The sequence below is a fragment of the Pituophis catenifer genome, unplaced genomic scaffold (assembly GCF_029215685.1).
Source record: "Pituophis catenifer annectens isolate HBS135680 unplaced genomic scaffold, rPitCat1.0.hap2 SCAF_1, whole genome shotgun sequence".
NCBI lineage: Eukaryota > Metazoa > Chordata > Lepidosauria > Squamata > Colubridae > Pituophis > Pituophis catenifer.
Genome location: NW_027256881.1, coordinates 149,253,709 through 149,273,639, shown reverse-complemented (window position 1 = coordinate 149,273,639; position 19,931 = coordinate 149,253,709). Strand labels below are relative to the sequence as shown.

The window sequence follows — 19,931 nt, the reverse complement described above, 5'->3', positions numbered from 1 at the left end:
TTTAATCCTTAGAGTATGGTGTGATAATTGCCAGTACTTTCAGTTTCTAATTACACATTGACTACTTTTTGATGTTGCAGGGAAAGTAGTACTTGGGCTTGGTTTCTTCTTGGAGGAGAAATCTCTTGTAATTTTCATATCTGGGCCCCATATTATCTCCATTTTTCTCTATGAATAATAAGCTGAATGTGACTTAAGTATTTTTGGAAATTGCCAATTACCTGCCAAATAATTGAAAAGTGGAAGACAAGATTTACTCTGCCCTTACATAGAAGGTCTCTAACAGCTGGCCTGAATGAGTATCAACAAAAGTCTACTTCATCTACCAGAAGGCTTTTACATATTTATTTTGGCTCAGGAGGGAAGGAAAAAGCCTGGAGCATTAGGAATATGTGGAGGTTAAGATCCTGGTTTTGTAACACATGGAGAACAGCCGTGCCTCAGAGAAAAACTATGGTTTTATATGCAGAGCCACTTCATGTCACCAAAGGATGATCTTTGCTCAAACAACCAGAGGGGATCTCCTAGCTTAAAAAAAAAAAAGTGAGGTTCTGCCGCAGAGGAGACAAAGAGAATATTAAAGCTGCATTTGGATTTGAGCCACACATTTGCACTTGGAAGGCAGATGCCTCCTGGGTGCTTCAGGGGCTCATTAAATTATGAAGCACTTATTGTCAATCATGCTGTTCCATGCTGTGGTAAATATGAGTGACCCAGAACCGACCCGTTAAGGAGAGACAAGTACAGAACGAAACATATTTGTATCACTGGATGTCTGATTTCAAGACAAATGGAAGCATGCTTATAACTTTCTCTACTGTTTTAGAGTTTACTGACACAAAATTAATGACATGGATTCCGAATGGCAGATAGTAATTGGTGCAAAAGGTGGAGAGGTCAAAGAGTTTTGGCTTTGGTTGTGCTGACTGTTTTCATAGTTTGAGCCAAACATTGGAAGACCACAAGCTAAGACCAGGTTTTCCTCATTAGAATCCTCTTTACTGTGGTTTGCTTAACCCAAATTTAGCCAGAGGTCAGAGGCCAAGTGGAAGGCCTGCAGGGCCTAAAGTTCTGGAGAACAAACTGTGTAGCCTTAGAACATGGGTGTCAAACTCACAGCGTCATGTTGCCGTCACGTGATGTTTTGCAATGTTTTTCCCTTCGCGGAGCTGGGTGGGTGTGGCCTGTGCATGCCGAATCCGGCCCGTGGGCCACCAGTTTGACACCCCTGCCTTAGAAGATCATCCATTTGCAGTTAGTTTAATTACAAACAGATGGACCGTATTGCGATGATCTAGAGTAGTTATAAATATGCACCTATATCAGTGAACATATGCAAGTGTTCAAGTAATCAGAATTGTGGAATGCTTTTCCTACTATTGCATAAATAGCCACCCAAACTATTTTAGTTTTTTAGTTATATTATATTCTTTGACAACACCAATAAGTAATGGCTCACTGGGGATGCAAATACCTCAGGCTTAATAACTATATGCTATATACCGTAATCATGTCAGCCTCCCCATTCCTAGGTAAACCAGACTACAAAATCAATTCCAGAGGAAGGTTAAAACTATTTTGATTGAGATGTTATTAACCCTGACTAGGTGGCTCAGAGGCTAAGACGCTGAGCTTGTCGATCAGAAAGGTTCCGCAGTTCAGTGGTTCGAATCCCTAGTACACATCTCTTGTGTAAGTAGGGGGTTGGACTAGATGACATCCAAGGTCCCTTCCAACTCGATTACTGTTACTTCAACCCAATTGTGCCAGTCTGATTGTACTGTACCTTCTTCCTCTTCTTATAGGTAAGTGAATTAGGAAGGTGTCTGCCTGAATATCGTCCATATATAATTTTGTTATTCTGAACTTAAAAAATGTTTCATCCCCTTTTGCTTAGGTAATGGTTTCTGCACATCTCCATCAGGGTCACCTTTACTCTTCACTATACATGATGTAGATATTTTCCGTGCCATTTTCATCCATTGCTTTGTTTATTCAGAAGCGCATCCATTCTGTTAGGAATGGGCTTCCCCTTCATCGCTTTAAGTATGCCCTGGTGGTTTGTCACAGATTCCATCTTTTGAATGCCAGGGACGGGAGAGGAAAGCCATTCAGACTGCGTTGTATGCAATGTAGCAAATTCTTATTTCTTTGAATCAGCATATTTATGCTTGAATAGTCTTTTTTCCCCCAAAAAAATGTTACGTTTCGGTTCTCCAACTTACTGAAACTATATGACCTCACATAGGAGGTGGGCATGAAATGCATCTTAAAAAACTGCTGTGATACAATTGCTATGTTATTATATTATGCTGTGCTGTGCTGTGCTACGCTATGCTACATTATATTATCTAGAATACAGAATAAAAGAGTTGGAAGGGGCCTTGGAGATCTTTTAGTCCAACCCACTGATTATATTACATTACATTATATTGCTGTGCTATACCATATGCTGTATAGGAAGGACACACATACACACCGAATGAATTGAGAAACTTATCCTATACCCAAGTACGTTAACAGTAAATTTAAAAAAGTATGAATTCCCTTAATCATAGGTATGAAAAATAAAATAAAGGATTGTTCTAAAAAATACACTATGTAGTTTGCATTCTGTAAAATGAGATTTTTCTCTGATGGCAAGCTACTATACAGCCACAGCCAAAGCTGTTGTGACCCCGACTCCCGAACCTGTCCTAACAGAGGAAGAGGACTCAGAAGGTGATGGGGAGGAACTGACAAGGCCTCCCTCTCCAGGACCCTCCTTTCTGGCAATGCCTCAGGTTCCATCCGAAGGCCAGGAGGAACAGCCTGGGATGTGCCAGGAGGAAGGTATATCGGAGCACCAATTGATAGGGAGCGAGGATGATGAATCCTGGCTTGATCCCAGGCAGCGTCAGAGGGAGAAGCGTGCGCAGCAATGGAAGAGGCGTGGGAGGGCCAGAGATTGAGCTGAGTCATGGAGCCACGCCCCACCAGGAATAAAAGTGGATGGGATTGCTCTTCAGGCTTTGTGACGGACAAAGTTAAACCCTGAAAGTCACATTGTGATCTCTGAAATTTGGCTTGGATATATTTTGGACTGAACATTGACTAAACTCTTGTCTCATGGATAATATTTTGCTCCTGGAACGGACTGAAGACTGGAGTGAAAATGGTCTTGGCAGGCATTCAGCAGTTTGCTGCCAAAACCTTGGTCTGCCAAGAATTCTAATCTGTTTACCTAATAAAATATTGGCAGGCGTGCTTGGTATTACGTTTGCCTGTGTGAGGAAGGGGGACAGAACAAAAGCAGAGGATGCCCTGCTGAGCATACAATGTCAAATCACCAATTTCATTTTGCCATGACCAAATTAATTCCAAGCGAATCAGAATATGATTAAATCTGGAATATTGTAAGTCCTTAATAATGTCGTTCTGTACTCACTTACTGAGAACTAAATTACACAGTTCAGCATTGCCTTACTCCTATACAAGTGTGAAGCTTGAGCCCCAGTGATTGAATGAGACTTTGCATATTTGCAACTGGTTGCAAGCCCCATTAACCACAAAGAGCTCCTTTTTTGAGCAGGCGTGCTCAAACGTTATGAAGATGGGTTGCAAATCAAAACTTGTTATGTAAACCATACACGGGTTCTGTTTTGTTTATTACTACTCTTCTGAAGGGTCTGCCTGAACCAACTTCTAATAGGCTGTATGAGACGAGAACAGATATCAGATCTTATTGAGGCTCACACTGCTCTTTTATTTGAGATGCATGCTAGTCATTGCATTGTATTTGTACAAGGACAATTTTCATAAAAGTCTCCTTCCCCAAAACATTTAAGACTTCAGAGTTTCTATTATTATTACACGATGATCATATCCACTAAATTATCTCTATATCCTTGTTCCATTGTTATCTACTCCAAAGCTGCATATTAAGTTCATATTTAGTATTGAAACACAGCATAACTCATTTTTGTCAGTATTATTCAACAGCCATCACTAGCATCATTATTAATAGTCAAGGGCACAAGAGAGAAACTTTTTAACTAAACAAATAGCCTAAGTGAAGGAAGCGGAAAGTTGATAATTTTATTTGAATTTATTTGTTTGTTTATGTGTGTATCTGTGTGATTCATCTATTACTGCAGCCCACTAGAACCCAAAGCCAAGTACAGATACTAATGGGAATATGTGTACATGGAGAGACAATTTGACAATTTGATGTAGTGGTTCAGGCACCAGACTAGAAACTGGGCAATTGTGAATTTTAGTCCTGCCTAAGGTGGCTGGTTTCAGGTCCATCATTTTCTCTCAGCCCTAGGAAGAAGGCAGTGGCAAATCATTTCTGGAAAAACGTTGCCCAGAAAAGGTAGGGAGTTGTCCAGGTACTTTCCAGGAGTCAAGACTGATTCAAAGGCATCCCCTGAGGTACAGTATATCACAGAAGTGAGTACACCTCATCACATTTTGTAAATATTTAAGTATATACTTAAATACTGCAATTTGAAATGCTGCATCAAATTGGTCTGCAGAGTTCATTGCCATGAGGTGCCATGTTAAACTCCAGTGACCAGTATGAGAGAGTGAGAGCGATAACACCAAATTTTAACACACCTGCTCCCCCTTTACACCTGAGACCTTGTACCATGAACAAGTCACATGACAGCAAGGAGGGAAAACGGCTACTTGGGCCCCATTTGGACATTATCACTTAGGGGTGTACTCACTTTTGTTGCCACCAGTTTAGACATTAATGGCTGTGTGTTTCGTTATTTTGAGGGGACAGCACATTTACACTGTCATAGAAGCTGTATACTTACTACTTTACATTGTAGCCAAATGTCATTTCTTCAGTGTTGTCACATGAAAAGATATACTTACAAAATGTGAGGGGGTGTACTCACTTCTCTGATATACTGTATACATGACCTACTAGAAGAACAAGCTTTTTACCATCTTCTGAGGACCATGGGAATGTATTCTTGCTTAGGGAAGCAGGCTGTTCCATAAGAGAGGAGCTGTGTTATAGGAACAGCTCCTCCAAGGTGAGCCCCATGTGTAGATGGTTCCTGCCCATCTAGGTTAGATAGGCAGATTCTTCCTGGGAAAGATATTGATGTTAAGGACACTATTCAAACTATAAATACAGTTAAATATTTTGGTGGCTCTGTCAAGATCTTGAGACTACTTTCCCAAGTGCCACTTACTGGTTGATAGGTTAACCATATGGATAAAAATTTAAAAATTATATACTGCCAAGGAAAAAAACCTTAGAAGGGTGGAAATACTAGACACATTCCCCACCCCCCTCAATTCTTACTGAAAGTCACAGGTAGCCATGAAGTACATTTGAGTTTGCTTGCTCCAAGAATGGTTGGCTGGAATCCTATTTAACTATAAACTGTATAGACTTTATCCAAAGAGAGTTACATTTCCACACGAACGACTTAATATGGGTCATGGATTGATTAACAAGAGATCCCACCTTCTTCTCCTCACATCATATTCCCGCCCCCTATCTTTTTAGCTAGGTCGATTTTATAGTATTATGTTTTATATTACCAATAAAATATGCAATTTTATCTTTTAATATTGTAAAGCCACCCAGAGTTACCATATGGCAACAAGGGGACCCAATAAATTTTACAAATAAATAAATAAAATAAATATACTGAATCCAATCACAGCTCTAATTAGCCAATTACCTGAAGTCTTGGATAAAAAACTTGTTATCAGTGTTGTGGGTCAGATGTGCAGTACCTATGGAACTCTAATTATTATTAATGGGTAACTACCATCCAGAAGTGTCCACAGGGAAGGTCAAGAACATCAAAACGATAGACGTGACTAGTAGTCAAAGCCTTATCCTTTGAAATGTGGATCTCATGCATCACATAAAAAGGGATGGGGCTTTCAGTGTCTGGTCACACCTGCAATTTTGATATTGTTGGCCTTCTCTGCAGATACCCCTGGTCCCATCATTCCTGATCTTTCTGTATGCAGGATGGGCAGAAAGCTGTTGAAATCCAAGAATATCTAGAAAATTGTGGATTTCTGATGCCTGCCTTAATTGGATATACTACATGTTTAATCCAAGATAATTTCCTATAGCTGCATGTTATTTATACTCTGATCTTTAAGAAATTAAAATTCTTCTCCATGAAGTCAAAAGAAAATTTTGATCAAAGTCAAAAGAAGATTTTAATCTAGTTTGGGATACTATGATGGCAGTGCAGAACAGAGAAATCTCTCTTCTTTCTTTCCCTCTCTCTCTCTCTCTCTCTCTCTCTCTCTCTCTCTCTCTCTCTCTCCCCCTCTCCCTCTTCCTCCCTCCCTCTCTGTCTCCCTCCCTCTCTGTCTCTCTCTCTGTCTCTCTCTCTCTCTCTAACACACCTGTGATAGTGGTACCTTCCATGACCTTTTTAATGGAAGAATGAAATACCAGTAATGCACCATTTGTTTAGTTATTCCTTTCCATAGAACGACCTACAGAAGTGAATCACAACCTGTTCTCTCAGTATCCTAGGAAATAATGTTAAATTCCCAGGTTAACATCAAATGGTAATTTCTTATAAGAGTATTGTTGAGGACAGAGTTAGCGAGAGTATGCAATGATGCACCTTGGGGGGAAATGACATTTTGTCCCCAAATTTTTCCACTTGATAAAAGGATATAGCGGACTGTCCCTGTATTTTTTGCAATGTTGCTGAAATGACTCTGCTGAATGGTTTTATCACTATGGCATTAAATCAAAGGCAGCCTTTAATCAAAAGCTATCTTCTGTTCCCAGACCATCGTTAGAGGAAATAAACCTTGCAAGGATGCTTCAATCAATGGCTTGCTAGAAGAATTTGACAATATCTCCGTGACCCGTTCCAACTCACTTCGGAAGGAGAGTCCTCCCACGCCTCACCTGAGATCCTCCAACCACATAGAAATCCACCAGCAAGAAAATGGATTTGTCACCTATTCCCAGTATTCCAGCGAATCGGAAACAGGGACTGATTTCTTTGTTGAAAGGTACAGAGACCGATGCCTTCGTGGGGAGGAAGCAGACAGATACTCCCAAGGGAGCTGTGCTGCAAAGCAAAATGGACACCTGGCCAAGCTGAAACCCAGTGAGATGTATTTTTCTGAAGCCAAGCCTTTGAAGTCTGACATCTCTAGATTCTTACCAGATTATCGCACTTCCTTGGAAACAAAAAGTAAACTGAATGAGTATGGTGGCCTGAAGCTGGAATATCAGAGAGCACCTAGCCACTCTTCTCTGGATTATAAAGAGCCTTTTCATTATGCTCTCTCTAGAACTTCTCTTCACAGTCAATACTCCAGAGAAGGACTAGAATACAGTGACAGTGAGTGGTCCAAGGATGATTACGACAAAAGACCAAAATCATCCTATGTGAACCAGGCAAGTCCTCAACCAGCCATGAGGCAAAGGTCAAGATCAGGGTCTGGCCTTCAAGAGCCAATCATGCCCTATGGAGCAAGTGCTTTTAAGTCCAATCAGCAAGGGTATTCCTATAGTTCCTACACCTACCCGCGATTGTCGGAAACAGCAGCAGGTGTTCCAAAGGTAAATTTGTATAGGTCCACATTTTCAACCTTACTATAATTTCAGTATTTAAACACTGTGTTTCTCTTTGGTAACCACCTCAGTGCCTCAGTTCTAAAGAGGGTTTGTGTCCCAGAAAATTGACATGAGTTAGCATGGAAGTTTTCTCATTTTAAACCCTTGTCATTGTGATATAATGAACAGGATGCAGTATTCCTGCTTCTTCTAAATATGGGACAGAAGTCAAATCAGATTAATACAGGTACTAAGTAGAAATAAGGAATGCAGTGGCTCAGTGGCTAAGATGCTGAGCTTGTCGAACAAAAGATCGGCAGTTCAGCGGTTCGAATCCCTAGTGCCGCGTAACGGGGTGAGCTCCCGTTACTTGTCCCAGCTTCTGCCAACCTAGCAGTTCGAAAGCACGTAAAAAAATGCAAGTAGAAAAATAGGGACCACCTTTGGTGGGAAGGTAACAGCGTTCTGTGCGCCTTTGGCGTTTAGTCATGCCGGCCACATGACCATGGAGATATATATCCATGTTTCATAAAGAGTTGAAATGTTCAACTGGTGAATCAAAATGACTATTTCTCTTGTTTTCCCTCATACTTAATTCTTGGAAGCATTTCCACAAACAATCATATATAAAATCATTTTCTTAGGAGAAAATAGTCTGGATAAAATCAGAAAGAAGGTGGGTAACTTAGGGGAATTGTAAATGTGAAACTACCTGATTTCCATAACATCCCTTGTTATAGTAAGCACCCAACCGCCATAGCAAAATTGGCTGAATTGTTTAGTTTAGCGTGTAGATGCTACCTATGGCAAACATCCTGCTTTTTGTGAGGCATTGTTCAACAAAGAACAAGTAGAAGGCTTCAGGACACAATCTTTTTCCCAAATAAATCTCACATTGGGATATCATTTTATAAAGTACCTACTACTGATTCAGTCTTGTCTGACAGTTGCAACCAGTCTTTGACTAGGCTTCTGCTCGGACCCATGAACATGAATGAATATTGAAATGAAATTGAGCTAGTGATGATATTTTGTGTGCTATTAAACAGCAGACCAGTCCTGTACTTCTTCAACTCATTAGTTAAGATTTACTTGTCCTCCTCATTTTGGATTTCACCTTCCTAAAAAGATTCAACAATTCTATACCCTCATCAATAAATCTACCCCTACATTTTCTAATAGAACATCATCATCACCATCATACTGACAATTTTCTATTTTGAAACTAATTTTTCTCCACAAAATATCAGAAAGGGCACAGACAATGTCACAGAATAAATGTTAAACCATGCACAATGAATTACTTGCTAGCAGAAGCATATGCTTGCTGGTGATTGCTATACCTGATGATATAATTATCAATGGATCCCTGTAAGCCAGATAGATAAGACTATGGAAGAAGCTTTTCATGTTGTTAACTCATGTCATTCGAGTTAATACTATTGAACTCAATGGAATCTTTCCAGAGCAAGAGCTGATTTATCTGATTCAGTCTAGGGCACTGTTGGCGAACCTATGGAATGTGTGCCGGAAGCGGCACGCGAAACCATCCCACGAGGAATGTGCGGCTTCGCTGGCTCCTCTTCCACATTCCTGTGCGCACACGCGCACTGGTCAGCTGGCCATCACACGCGCAGGAGCAGCAAAACCCGGAAGAGTTCTGTCGCGCATGCGCAGGCTGGCACCCGAACTTCCGGGTTTATGTCACGCGCATGCGTGATGGCCAGCTGGTGCACGTCCGTGTTGGAAACTGGAAGTTCGGGTGGTGGCTTTACTGTGGTGTGCCAAGACCTACACTCCAAAATTAAATACAGTTAAGTTATTTAACCCCCACTCCTATATGTCTAATAATTGCCCCTTCCATCTCACAGAAGATGTGTTTGGTGGAAGCATCTTGGAGGGCTCTGTGGAACTGCGCCTGAAGTATTTGATCAATCACTATCTATGACCTGCAGTCTTACCTGGCACAGCTATGATACAGTTGCCAACCTGTTTCCAACAGGGCTGCTCTGATACCTTCAGAAAATGCATGATCAAAGCCGAAAGCTGGCAGATTTACTTTTCTGATTGGAATTTGAAGAAGTACTTTCTTGTCAAAACTCAACCCATGTATCTGGCTGCCATGGCTAATAACTCTTGATAGCACCAGACACATTCACCCTTGAGGTATTTGACTAATTCCTTTTTAAAACTCTCTAAGCCCACAGCAAGTCCCACATCATCAGACAGCAAATCCCAGATCTTTGTCACGACTTGTACAGAGTATTAGTTTTTTTGAGCTGTTTTATGTCGGGTTCATTTTTCAGCTGAGCCTGCAATGAAGTATAGAGAAGCTAGCCATGTTTTATCATAGGCAGAACAGCAAGTCAAAAAGAACGTGCTCCTTCTTTTCTGTCAAGCCCCAGAGGAAGTTGTGTGAACCCATTACGGAGGGAAAAAAAGCAGTAGTTAATTTTGTCTAATTGAACAAGTCAGCTCTGAGTGGAGTTGACATCCATTGTCCATTTTTCAGTCCAGGGTGAGGAAATGTAATTTATATTGGCTAAAATTTGTGGATGAGTGCTTCATTTGTGTTAGGATCTGCCATGGCTCATGTTCCTTTGCGGGCATCTCCCACACCTTATTCCTTTGAGGTCTCTTAATGTGTTGCTTTTCTTTCTGCTTTCCTATCCATGTTTTTCCCTACCTAGCCCCCCAAAAAACCCAGAATTATTCAAGCACCAGGGACCTAGCTACCGCTTAGCAACTAAACAGGGCCAATCTGTGCACCTCTACTCACAAGGACGTGCTACTGAATTCTATGAGACTTACTTTGAGGCCAGCTCATGTAGAATTGCAGCTGAGAAAGTCTTTGTGCCAAGGAGAACATCAGATGCATTTGAACTCCTATAACACTAAACCTTTCAGTCGTTTCTGCAGCAGCATGTTCCGTCTCACTGCTGTGACTTTGATGGATGTCTTGTCAGAATTTAATCTGCTTCATTGACCTGGATTTGAGGAAGTGATTCTTTTTCACTTTTTCTTATCTTTTCCTTAGGGTGGTTTCATTAATTTCTGTTTCTATTTTATACTTAGAAAGGATATGATTTTATGTGTTTGTCTGATTTTTATCTCGCCATGATCTCATCACTCTCAGTGGGATATAAATTCAATAAATATAGTGCATGTTATATTTAACACTTTCCAGTGTTACAGATATCTGTGCCTGGACCTTGTTAGGTTGTTTACAGGGTTTTTTTTAAATGCATACATTACAGAAAATAACGTATGTGTAAAATATATGAATGAGAGTATTTTAACAGGAGCTTTTTATTTTCTCCTGAAGACTTTGATGCAGAATAATTCTGATATTTATTAAACTACATGTCGGGTTACTAATGGGCGGAGGGATTGACTTGATCAGTCTATCTCATGAGATCCAAGGGTTAAGACTTTTACAGAGGAGGCAGAAGGAACACAATCCAGTCTGTTCCCTATATTATAGTTTTCTTAAGCTGCACAACCATTGATTTTTAAGATACAGAACTGCATGTAATGCAATGAGCAAGGTTGGAAAAAATCAGACAACTGCTTTATCTCTTCCATATATATATATATATATCACTGCAAAACAAAAATACTGTAATAGTATTTGAAAGTCTAGTTCAAAATCATATGATACAGCAATCCCGCAGAAGCCAAAAGCATAAATAAATATACAACTTCATTTTGATAAACTGTCCTTTCCCACAGTCTTTGTTATTGAAGCAACAAAAAGTGGTAGTGTTTTGCTGTGTGATATATTTAAGTATAGATTCCATCATATTTGGTAAGGACTATGCAATGCAGGTTCAGGACCTTAGCTTCCAGACTTATGGCCACAGAGAGTAGTTTGGAAACTAATGCCTAGGTAATCTGGGAGCTTTGTTAAAAATACCTAATTGTAGTATTTCCCTCCAACCCACAGCAGTTATAATGCAAGCAAACTGACATTGTTTAGTTTTCAATGTAGTGTTTTTCATTCATGGTGACAAAATATGAGATCAAAAAAGTATTGTAAATAAATATTTTTGTTTATGGAACCAAGACATTCTGCTGTTTGGAAATATATAGTTAGAATATTGTTCTTAAAGGGCTGTCAGCAGACCAGCCATCAAGACTTTACTGCCACTGGCAGTCAGCTTCATTTCTTCTAGCCCAGATAAAATTCTTGGCCTGTCTTAGACTCACTCTATTGTTACCCTTTTCTGAGCTCTTCCTAAAAGGTTGAACTGACGTACAATTATCATATGCATCTGTTTTTCATTCCCAGTTTATTTATGCCCCAGAAATTTGCTGCTCCAAGATATAGTTAGAAGATAATAGGCATATTTGTTTTGGAACTAATGACTGAGCAGTCTTTAAAATAAACTGGCAAACACACCTATTGGTTTTAGCCTTCACAACAGCTTCCAAGAATCAGGGAAATCCTTTTCTCGTCAAAACTTCCCAAGAGATTAAAAAAAAGAAGAAGAAGAGCCAGTGAAGGAATCTCCAGAGGTGGTTAAACAGAGCTGATTCTTGCTGTGCATCTCGTTTCCTGCGCTGGGTAGAACTCAGTTGTTCCCTCGCTGTGCAGCAACCTACCGAGATAAATTGATGCTGCAGCAGGCTTCCCCCATCGCTCCTCCCTACAGCCTTAGCATAAAATGGTCAAACGAAGTTCCACTGCAGAATTCAATTTCACAGTTCAGTTGGGTCCTTGATTACACTGCCAAATTCAGATTAATGTGCATTTAACTAACATGGATCAGAGGACTTCTGGCTGGCAGCCAGCAGTGAAACTAGTAACTAAACGCTGAATGGAGCTCCTGCTTTGTCCACCCCTGCCCTGCGCTTTACCACTGAAATTGATTGATTAAATAAATTCACTGCTATAATTATTTGTAATTGTGCTACATCATGAGTCTGTTTCTAAACCCCCCCCCCCCACCTACTGTGGAGATGTTACAAGCTCGCTTGCTTTGCACAGTGCTGAAAATTACTCTTTTCACAAAAGGCTTATTATTCTTTTTTTCCCTGCTTTCTTTCTTTTCTTTTTTTTTTTTGAATTGTTCATCTACATAGGTACATATTTGAGAATGTCAAGTATTAGCAGATTAAAAAACTGAGACAAGGCTTGTAAAAAAAAGAGTCCCCCCCCCGCCCCCAAGAGACATAAAGACTGCTGTTTACTGAATTCCGGAAGTTCAGAAGCAAATTGGATTAAAAACTATGTAAATATTGCTGTGAAGAGTATGACTCATATATTTTTTTTCTCCCAAAACTGATTCTCATGTAGATTAGAAAGAATCAATTTGGGGACTCTGAATAATCGTTTTTAGAAGATCATTTAGGAAATGGCAGCATCTTATTTTATATCTTTCTAAAATAATGCTGCTGTGTAAGAACTGGAGACGGTGAGCTGCTTCTTTTTTATTCCCATATTGTAAATTTTCCGCAGATATCCAATCTTACTAACATTGGGGGATACATAAATTAGTTTCAGAGTTAGTGATCAGTAAAAATTGTCAGTTGTGATTACCTTCACTGATTTTTATGGCGATCTACTGTATGCTTATCAAGTTATATTAAGGTATTACTAGGCTAACATTAAGACTAGTAATAGTATTGACCAATTAAAGATTTTTTTTAAAAAAACTCTCTGTAAATAAATATAGCTCCTATTTAACCCAGCAACTGCAAAATTTTGAGGAAATGGCTATTTTAGAGGTCTTCCAACCAGAATCCTTTAATTTCAATGACTTTCACTTTCACTTTAAATAAAACGTATTATCAGATCTCTCGGGGGCCTGTGGCTCAGTGGCTAAGATGCTGAGCTTGTCAATTAATAGGACGGCAGTTCAGCGGTTCGAATCCCTAATGCCGCGTAACGGGGTGAGCTTCCGTTACTTGTCCCAGCTTCTGCCAACCTAGCAGTTCAAAAGCACATAAAAAATGCAAGTAGAAAAATAGGGACCACCTTTTGATGGGAAGATAACAGTGTTCCGTGTGCCTTTGGCGTTTAGTCATGCCGGCCACATGACCACGGAGACGTCTTCGGACAGCACTGGCTCTTCAGCTTTGAAACGGAGATGAGCACTGCTCCCTAGAGTCGGGAACGACTAGCACATATGTGCAAGGGGAACCTTTACCTTACCCAGATCTCTGGGGTCAAGGTAGGGTCTGATATAAACAGCATATGACTCCCTCCTGGTCATCCCCTAAGAAAAAATATTTAAGCCAAAAGCAACTTTACCACTTGCCTTAGGAAAACAACACAAACCCAAATATATAGACAGTAACATGCAGGTGGAAGAAATAGGCAAACTGTTGAACGCCATGAGATAATCTCCCTAATGCTCCCCAGACAGACCTGCCCAGATAGCAATTTACCCACAACAATCCCCTTAAAAGTACTGTACAGAACATTTCAAAAGAACAGGACATATGTAAACAGTCCAGCTCTCCTCCCCTTCCTTGCAAAAAAAAAAAATGTCCACAGCAGTCTCTGCAAAAGTCTCATGCAGCAGTTTCATTCTTTTCCTGGATGCTTAATCCTTTCTGGTTGGATCTTCTGCTGCCCATCTTAGCTAGATACAGTCTGCTTTCTGAACTCTTCAAAGGATCTTCTCCAGTCAGATCTATGGTGCAATTTCCCTCATTGCTGATGCTCTCCCTTACTTCACGGTTGGCCAAGTGGCCAAACGATATTCCTGAATCCTTCCTGCTCTCAAAGCTAACCCTAACTCTGCTAGCTGCAGGGTGGAAAGCCTTATATTTTTATTTTTCATTCTACTCGTAAGTAGTCTTTCTGTCTCACTTGAAGCTCAGTCTCTTATTTGCGCTCTCTCTCTCTCTCTCTCTCTCTCTCTCTCTCTCTCTCTCTCTCTCTCTCTCTCTCTCTCTCTCTCTGTATACTGCCCAATTCAAGAGTAAACTTTTCCTTTTTTTTTTTTTTTGCCATAGCCTTCCAGCAGGGGTGGGCTTCAAAAATTTTAGCAAGAGGTTCTCTGCCCAGTCGCTGGGTGGACGTGACCTAGTCAGCCTCGTGCACCACGGGGGGAGGGTGAAAACGGCCTCCCCAGGCTCCGATTTAGGGTTCTCCAAACTGCACAGAATCTTAGCTAGAGGTTCTCCCAAACCCCTGCAAATCCCCAACACCCCAAACCCCACCCCCTGCCCTCCAGGGTAAAGTTCTCAGTTTTGCCACATGTTTCCTAATACTATTCAGATATTATTTCCATTTCTTCCCTTTTATTCTTTCAGATAGATCAGGGCTGTCAAACTTGTGGCCTGCGGGCCAGATGCATCACGCGCTGGCTACGCCCACACCTGGTTTAGCGAAGGGGGGAAAAAAGTCGTGATACGTCACGTGATGCCGCCATGATGACCAAGTTTGACACCCCTGAGAGAGATCCTCTGTCTTGCTGGAGATCCCCAATTCTAATATCCTTTGCTGATTCCAAGCTGTCTACCAGGAACAACTATCTCCACATTAACATCTCTGAGATCTGATTTAATTTGATTTTGACTTCTTCCAGTTATATATAGCTCCAGTTTCTACCCTCTTTACTTGATGTGATCTCTTGCAATTTGGCCCCATATTTTAAGCCATTTACTTATTTCTTAATGCTAGTGCAATCAGTTTAGATGCCTAAATTTAATATTGTGAAACTCCAGGAAAAGTGGGTTTTGCAGAATCCTAGATCCATGTCAAAGCCACTTTTTGGTACTCTTCGATAAAAGAGCTGGCTTAGACATTAAAAAATCAGTTATAATCAAACTGGACAAATGGAACTAAATGGATCAGTAGTCAAACTCAATACAAGTAGTCCTCGATTTACAACAGTTCATTTAGTGACCATTCAAAGTTACAGTGGCACTGAAAAGTAACTTACGACCAGTTTCCACACTTAACGACCGTTGTAGCATTCCCCACAGTCATGTGATGAAAATTCAGATGCTTGGCAATTGACTCACATTTATGACCTTTGTAGGGTCCTGGACGTCATGTGATCCCCTTTTGCGACCTTCTGACAAGCAAAGTCAATGGGGAAATCCAGATTCACTTAACAACCATGTTACTAACTTAAGAGCTGCAGTTACTCACTTAACAACGTAACATGGGGGAAAACTCAGTTAACAAATGTCTCAGCAACAGAAATTTGGGCTCAGTTGTAGTTGTAAGTCAAGGACTGCCTGTAAAGGCAAATGCGTAGGTCCATGAGAAAGTGTATTTATGACACCAAATAGTATTTATCAAGCTGTAAATTGTTAAAAAATATAATCCATGCTTTCCTAGAGTAAAGAAATTATTTAGTATAATTTATTAATATTCCAATTGAAAGGACATATTGTATGGCGCGCAGATTTTAGTGAAGTACTACAGATTCAGTTTTGAGAGCCAGTCCAGTGATTTTATTTATTTATTTATTTATTTGTCAGATTTATATGCCGCCCTTCTCCTGTAGGACTCGGGGCGGCTGACAACAATAAAACAACCCAACAATAGATAAAAATTAAATAATATTAAAAGCCAATTAAAAACCCCAAATCCCCAAGTTAAAATCCACGGCAGATCAGGGAAGTTGCTGAAAGAGCCATGTCTTTAGATCGGTGCGTAGGTCGGGGGCCATCCGGAGCCTGGTGGGCAACCCATTCCAGAGGATCGGTGCGACCACAGAGAACGCCCTCATCCTGGGGACTGCCAGCCGACACTGTCTGGCCGAGGGGACCCAGAGGAGGGCAGCCCTATGTGAGCGCATTGGGCGGTGGGAGGCCAGTGGGAGGTGATCCTGATTAAGTCTCCAGGCTAGAAATTAGGAGACTGTGAGTTCTACCCCCATCAGCTAAGTGACTTTGGGACAGTCACTCTCTTTTAGCCCAAGACATCAGGTTCAGATGACAAGGTGGTCAGTTAATTCCCATCGCAACCAATGGATCAACCTTCAGATGATCCAAAAATGTGAATTGTCCACTTGAGAGAAAAAAAGCTAGGAAGGAAAAAAAAATGCAACTCATTCTCCTGATTCCTTTGCACAGCCTTGCTGCATTACATCAAAGAGCCATGTGGTTCACAATCCTCCTTCCATAGTCGCTGATACTACACTCTAGCTTTTGTCTGCAAACAACTAGCATTAAGTGACACACTAGCACTGAATCTGAGTTTTTCTACCACCATTAGGAGTATCATCCGTTAGCAGAGCTCTCTTTCATGTATTGGTTCAATTCTCTCAATGCTACTGAAGCCAGATCCCAATGCACCGTGGTTTTGGTTTTATCATCCATGGTTAATTAAATAATGTTATAAATATTAGAGGGTCCTTAGTGCTCTCTGCGCTTGCTTCTTTTCTTGTAGATGTTTCATTACCCTAACTAGGTAACAACATCAGTGCTAGTTAAGTGATACGATGTTACCTAGTTAGGGTAATGAAACATCTGCAAGAAAAGAAGCTCAGAGATCACCAAGGAACCCCTCATTTCAACCCTGAACTACAAATATTCTCCTTTATTGGTTATAAATATTAGTATATTATAGGGGAAAAAACTGCAAGGGCTAACGCAGGCAATCGCCAGGAATCAATATTGACATGAAAACGCAGGTTCACGTTCCTGTGCACTAATATACTAGTATCTGGCAAAGCAGGTTTTTTTTAAAAAAAGATAACTTGTTCTGTTTTATGCTCTAAGAGCCGCGGTGGCGCAGTGGTTAGAGTGCAGTACTGCAGGCTACTTCTGCTGATCGCCGGCTGCCAGCAGTTTGGCAGATCGAGTCTCACCAGGCTCAAGGTTGACTTAGCCTTCCCTCCTTCCGAGGTGGGTTTTACCTCATTTTATGAGGACCCAAATTGTTGCTGACTCTGTAAACAGTGACAATAAACTTTGTGTGTGTGTGTGTGTGTGTGTGTTTTCTATCGAAGCACCTGGTCTACCCCAATATGGGAGGGCGCATACTGCTTCCCTTTCGCCTTTCAGCTCCAATCCAGGAGCCCTCAAGCAGTCGCATTCACGACAAACCATGCTGTGAAGCGGTATATAAGTCTAAGTGCTATTGCTATTGCTATTGCTATTGCTATGGGCATTCTATATGATCCTATTACTTTTTTTCATAATTTTTCTTAGTCTCATCCCCACTTCCAAAATTAAACCAAGGATGATGGAAGTTCTAGAGAACTCAAGGCCTAGAAGTCAATTATCCTTTGGCTACGGGTAATTATTCCTGACAAGGGTGGATTTTTGTTTGAACTACTTGGCTAAGAAAGCCGGTTATGATGCAGTGGCTAAGGTCCTGGACTGGAAGCAGGGAAAGAGAAGTTCCCAGTCTTCTCACACAAAGAAGCCATCTGGGTGACCTTCGGGGAAATCACTCCCTCTCAGCCCTGATCAGCATCAAGCCAGCTGATCAACAAAACCCTTTGTGGCATTGTGTATGGATAGCTTTGCTGTAAGGCCTAGGTACCCACAGTGCAAAAGCAAGTGGACAAACAGTTGGGAGAACAACAGCCACCACTACTGAATTTTTTGGTTACCTCAGATCGCAGCCTATTGAGTGAAGTAACACAAAATCCTCTCTCCTGTCCTCTTAGCAAAGAAACTGACATCCATGTGACCTGACATGGAAGAAAACAGGGTATATGTTAGAGGTATACATTGCACAGAGCCTTGTCTTAATATGTCCTCAGGCTGCCTCAGGAATGGCAATTGCTGTTCTGCTTTGACGGTAACAGCTGTAAGAGCAGCCCAGCTGGATCACACAATTCTCTTCTAATCTAGCATTCACTTGCTAAACGTGACCAGCCAGTTATCTCTCAGTCTTTTAAAGCATACAAAAAAACAAGTAGTCCTTGACTTACAACAGTTCATTTAGGGACCGAAGTTACAACGGCACTGAAAAAAAGTGACTCGCCATCAGTTTTTGTACTTACGACCGTTGTAGCATCTACATGATCAAAATTCAGACACTGGGCAATTGGCTCATATTTATGATGGTTGCAAGGTCCTGGGGGTGTGTGTGTGTCATGTGATCCCCTTTTGCGGCCTTCTGACAGGCAAAGTCAATGGGGAAGTCAGATTCACTTTGCTGTTAATAACAACTGCAGTGATTCACTTAACAACAGTGTCAAGAAAGGTTGTAAAATGGGGCAAACTCACTTAACAAATGTTTCACTTAGCAACAGAAATGTTGGGCTCAATTGTGGTTGTAAATTGAGGATACTTGTATGTTTGAAAGTTTCTGCTTATTGTAGTATTATTATGGTTCATCACACAGTCAGCCAGATGTTTAGACCAGACTTGGCAGTTTTATCCACCTATAAAAGTCCTTCCCCCAAGATCTATTATTATTATTATAGGTGGTTCTTTCTTGACAGTAATTGGGACCAGAATTTCCATCACTAAGTAATACGGTCATAAAGCATTACATCATGTGACCATGTCATGTAGAATGGCAATTCTGGCAATCCCGGTTGCCATTGTTAAGAAACCTATGTGATTGCAACTTCCGACTTCCTGCTGGCTTCCCCATTGACTTTGGTAGTGTGAAATCAGCAGGGAACATTGGAAATTGTGATCACGTGACTGCAGCTCACTGCAATTTATTGCAAGCCAGGCACTGAGCACCCAGATTGCAGTTCTATGACTGTAGGGATCAGTGGTGGGTTTCAAAAATGTTTACGACTGGTTCTGTGGGTGTGGCTTGGTGGGCGTGGCATGGCTTGGTGGGCGTGGCTTGGTGGGCATGGCTTGGTGGGTGTGGCAGGGGAAGGATACTGTAAAATCTCCATTCCCACCCCACTCCAGGGGAAGGTTACTGCAAAATCCACATTTCCTCCCAATCAGCTGGGACTTGGGAGGCAGAGAATAGATGGGGGCGGGGCGAGTCAGAATTTTTACTACCGGTTCTCCGAACTACTCAAAATTTCCACGGCTGGTTCTCCAGAACTGGTCAGAACCTGCTGAAACCCACCTCTGGTAGGGATGCTGCAACCACCAAAACTCAGAGAATCAGTCATAAGTACCACTTGTTCAGCACAGTTGTAACTTTGAACAGTCACTGAACAAACTGTTGTAACCTGAGTACTACCTGTATTATTATGGTTGGTCAGACAGTCAGCCAGATATTGAAACTGGATTTGGAATTTTTTTCAACTTATTGAGTCCTTCCCAAGGACCTACGATAGGCAAATGTTGATGTTTCATGCTGTTAAGGTATCATCGCAGGATGTGCCTGTCCTTATTTTTGCACATGCTTTTGCACTGTGGGTACCTAGGTCTTACAGCAAAGCTATCCTCTTCCTCTTTTCTCCAAGCAATTTTGTGAGGTGAGTTGGGCTGAAAGTCATTGGCACAAAATCACCCTTTAACAGTGGAGAAA

At 41.1% G+C, this 19,931-nt stretch overlaps 1 protein-coding gene across 2 annotated transcripts in view; it reads left to right on the top strand.

Annotated features, from left to right (window-relative positions):
• The window catches only part of PAK5 (p21 (RAC1) activated kinase 5), a 127,027-nt gene that overhangs the window by 87,270 nt on the left and 19,826 nt on the right, over positions 1 to 19,931 (top strand). For both annotated transcript variants that reach the window (XM_070933059.1, XM_070933058.1), the window contains exon 3: positions 6,779 to 7,564. In XM_070933059.1, the coding sequence (XP_070789160.1) occupies positions 6,779 to 7,564 (786 nt within the window). The remainder of the gene's footprint in view (positions 1 to 6,778; positions 7,565 to 19,931) is intronic.